Below are 4072 nucleotides of genomic sequence, written 5' to 3'. Positions count from 1 at the left end.
CTTTGCCCTGAGGAGGCTGCAGAGCAGCCTGGGAAATCAAAGCAACTTCTGGAAGCCGCCTTTTGCTGACTCTACCCCAGGTAAGCAGTCACTAGGAGCAATGCTGAGTCACGAGGTGCTTGGCAGAGGCTGACCTGGGCCACCCTGGAAAGAGTAAACAGGAGTGGGCTACCCACTCCGTCTCCCGTGAAACAGGCCAGTGTAAACTTCCTGAATGTTGAGGGGAGTAAGGATGCCCCAGCAAACAGTGGAGACACTCCGGCCTGGTGCTGGGCATGCCCCTGGGTTAGTGACGGGAGGAAGAGGCATCCGGGAATTGAGAGCTGACCTGCTTTGACTTTTTGTCCAGGACATGAGACGAGGTGCTAATATCCCATAAGAGCTATTGCAGCTCTTACAGTGGCCTTTCCTCCGCTGAAAGGGGCAAGTTAGACAGCAATGGAGTCACGACACAGAATCTATTTCTTAGAGGAACGACCCTGCAGCCTTGATCAGTGGGTTTTTATTGCTCATTTGCAGCATGGGGTTGGAACCTAGGGTCTTGCATGTGCTGGGTGAGCGTTCTGTGTGAGCCCCATCCTCTGATCCAGTTTATAGAGGGTTTTCCACACACACTGCCCCACCAGCCCGCCCTGTTTATCAAGCTCTGACTTTCTTGGCCGACATTTTGGTGCAAGGGTTTCTCTTTGGAGGTGACTATGCTTGGTGCTGGGTGAGGAAGCTGGTGTGCTCCTTATGAGTTCTTCTGTGGCACTTTGACCGTGACCTGTGAAGGGTTCAGAGAAGCAGTTATTCTTCACATTTGGCAAGTGCCAGCAGGTCCCTTGGCAACAACAGCCCATCTTCTTTCTCACATCTCCTTGGCAGCAGGCTGTCTGTGGGAGATCACACCCTGTCCCCTTCCTAGGTTCCCGCCATCTGGCAGTGTCTGGAGGCCCTTTCTTGGACTTTGGGAACAACCACAGTTTAGTGGACTCTGATGTGCTGAGGACAGGAATCTGTAACATCCAGCACTGTACAGCTCCCCCCCCCCCCAACACACACACAAGGGGCCTCCCACAGGGTAACGCTGAGGAAGAGGCCAAGGCCGCAACCACAGCAGAGAAAGGCCTGAATAGCGCACAACTGTATCTCAGTTGTAGGTACAAAGTGTTCTCAAATTTGGCTCTACCTCCATTTCCCATGTGTGTGACAGGCCACTTTAAAAAGAATCTGCACTCTGTGGCTGGAGGCACTGACACACGGGGCAGTCCACAGCACTGTCACCCTCTGAGCTACATCCCTGAGGAGAACTTGGACAAGGGTGGCTTGGCAGCTGTGCCTCTTCATGCCTCTTACTGGAAGCCATCTTGTTGATTCCACCAACTGGGGTCCTGCCTTCTCTCAGGCTAATCAACTCCTTGGCAAATTACCGGGTGGGCCTGGTGGGGTAAGACCCTAGAGACTGTGTCTAACCTCTTCTGTGGCGGCTCTGGCTTCAGTGAGAGATGTGAGCACGACAGGAGAGGCCAGGCCGCAGGCGCCCACACATGCTTACCGTCTTCACTTCAGTGTAGGCCTGCAGGCCGTACTCGCCCAGCTCCCTGCCGCTCCCCGACATCTTATAGCCACCAAACGGGGACTGGGCTCCAAACACGTCATAGCAGTTGATCCTGTTATGGGAGATGAGAACACAGGTCGCTGTGAGGGGCTGCGTGCCATTCCAGGCCCTTCGAGGCTCCACAGTCTCATATGGAGAATGGGACACGGAGGAGGCTAGGGCAGGCCACGTGAGACACTCGTGTCAGCCTCGTCTGTGCATGGGTGCTCACAGAGGGGCACCAACACACACGTACCAGCTTCCAATCTGAATGGGTCATCTTGGCTAATAGGAGCTAGGCCTTTCCCCCTCTTCTAAGTCAAAAATTATTAAAATTTAGGGCTAGAGAGATGGCTCAGCCATTAAAGGCTAGGCTCACAACCAAAAATATTTTAAAAAATTATTAAAATTTAAATGAAAATTCAGCATTTAAAACCATGTGGCTCAGGGTGGTGACACGGCTTGTCATGTGGGTGCAGGCCTGCTACCAAGCCTGGCAACCAAGGTCAGTTCCTGGGACCCGCATGACAGAAAGCCCTCCCCCCCACACTGTGTTATGCGTATCCATGTACACAAGGTGCACACATGTACATACACATGCTTAAAAAGTGTTTTTTGAAGAAGGGCCCAGCTTGGTAGTTTGTGTGACATTCAGAATCCTGGAGAACCTTTCCCACTAACACCCGATTATTTGTGATACCCTGAAAAGAATCACTGCACCCCGTTAATGATCTCTTCCTACCTCCTCTCCCCAGGCCCAGCATCCACCAATGGAGCACCCTTGTCTATGACCTGCAGCACCTGGCTTCTTTCACTTAACATCACATTGCCAAGGTTACCCACACTCCATCAGTTAAGTTGAGGGTGCTGATCTCTATAGAGCCCAGTCCATATCTGTTCTTTCTCTAGTCCTACCGATGGCGAAGCAGCTGCTGAGCAACTGTGTATGCGCTCAGCCCACAGCTAGGAAAGGTGGCCCGTCTCTGGCTTCGGTGATACCTGCTCTGGGAGAGGATATGGCTGGACAGCTCCTGGTCTAGTGCCCCGGTTCTAGGGAATCCAGAAGACGCTGCTTTGGGGGATATTGTATTAGGCTGGGGAGTAGCTACTGGGAGGTTCTTACCACACAGTGCCAGCCTGGAGGGCTTGCGACAGGTAATTGGCCTTATCCAGGTCCCTCGTGAAGACAGCTGCTGCCAGCCCATACTTGGAATCATTGGCTCTCCCCACGACCTCCTCTATGGTCTTGAATTTGAGAATCTGCATCACTGGTCCAAAGATCTGGGGGGCAGAGGGGGAGGAAGAGAAGCTGACAGGTGTTCGCGGATGGTGAACAGTGGATACTGTTGAACCTGAGACCTGACCAGTCCAGAACTACACTAAATCCACGCTCTAGAAAGACAAAGGGGGCTGGAGTGATGGCTCAGAGGTTAAGAGTACTGGCTGCTCTTCCGGAGGTCCTGAGTTCAATTCCCAGCAAATGCATGGTGGCTCACAACCATCTGTAATGAGATCTGGTGCCTTCTTTGGGCCTGCAGGCACACATGTAGACAGAACACTGTATACATAATAAATCTTTAAGAAACAAACAAACGAAACACAAAGAGAGGGAAGTGATTAAGGACTGGCCACCTTTTAGGCAGCCCATGCTTTGTGCACAGTTATCTGACTTCTAAATAGTCCCACAGCGCAGGGGCTATGTTAGCGTATGAACTTAGCACAGAGAATTTGACCCAGGCACAGGCAGAGACTGGCCTCTGAGCAGAGACTATGAAATGGCCTGTGGTTTCTCCTGCTCCTCCTGCAGCTTCCAGAACAGGCCACTTCTGCAGATAGCTCCAGCTATTTGACAGAGAATGCAGTTCAGAAACCACGACCTCCGTGAAAAGCTTGCTGCCCTAAAGACCACTGAGAACCGGCTGGAACTGACCATTGTGACCATCTGACTATCATGTAACCAGCACATACATGGAGCTGGAACAGAGGGGTCTGAGAGCCAGGGAGGAGAGGACAGTTCACAGCAAGTGGGGAGGAGGGAAATGGGGTCCTAATCCCCACTGAGAAGAACTAGGTTTCCACAAAAAAAAAAAAAAAAAGGCTGATTCTGAGGGGACAGGGGACAGGAGCGTGACGAGGATGCCCATGAGCCTCAGTTGTCATGAGGACTAAACCATGTCACAGGCCGCTGGAGAACAAGCACAGGCATTCTCGACCTTCCAGAACATTCTCACTAGCACTTAAAAGGGTGGTACTATGCTGTCCTGCATGCAGCTTGGGGGTTTAACCCAGCTGGGACAAGGGGGGGGGGAAGGGTATCAGAGTTATAGTGGGGAGTCACCCATGGACCTCATCCAACGTCTTTCGTGGGTCAAGATGATGGAAAGGGCCATATGAGTCCATTCCTAGATTCATGATTCCCAGGGGCCAGAATACAAAGGCCTGTGGACTAGGCTATGAAGGCTATGGGATATAATGGTCTTCCTATGGACTAGG

General features: G+C 52.0%; 1 protein-coding gene across 1 annotated transcript in view; it reads right to left on the bottom strand.

Annotated features, from left to right (window-relative positions):
- Window positions 1–486: 486 nt before the first annotated feature.
- Aldh2 (aldehyde dehydrogenase 2 family member) overlaps window positions 487–4072 on the bottom strand; it is a 23429-nt gene continuing 19843 nt past the window's right edge. Inside the window, exons 11-13 of the mRNA XM_005344470.3 lie at window positions 2703–2860; window positions 1538–1652; window positions 487–766 (exon numbers count right to left, since the gene is read on the bottom strand). Of these exons, the coding sequence (XP_005344527.1) occupies window positions 734–766; window positions 1538–1652; window positions 2703–2860 (306 nt within the window). The 3' untranslated portion in view covers window positions 487–733. The remainder of the gene's footprint in view (window positions 767–1537; window positions 1653–2702; window positions 2861–4072) is intronic.

Source organism: Microtus ochrogaster, chromosome 2 (assembly GCF_000317375.1).
Source record: "Microtus ochrogaster isolate Prairie Vole_2 chromosome 2, MicOch1.0, whole genome shotgun sequence".
Classification (NCBI taxonomy): Eukaryota; Metazoa; Chordata; class Mammalia; order Rodentia; family Cricetidae; genus Microtus; species Microtus ochrogaster.
Note: the sequence above shows the minus strand (reverse complement) of the source record. Positions and strands in the feature narration are given on the sequence as shown.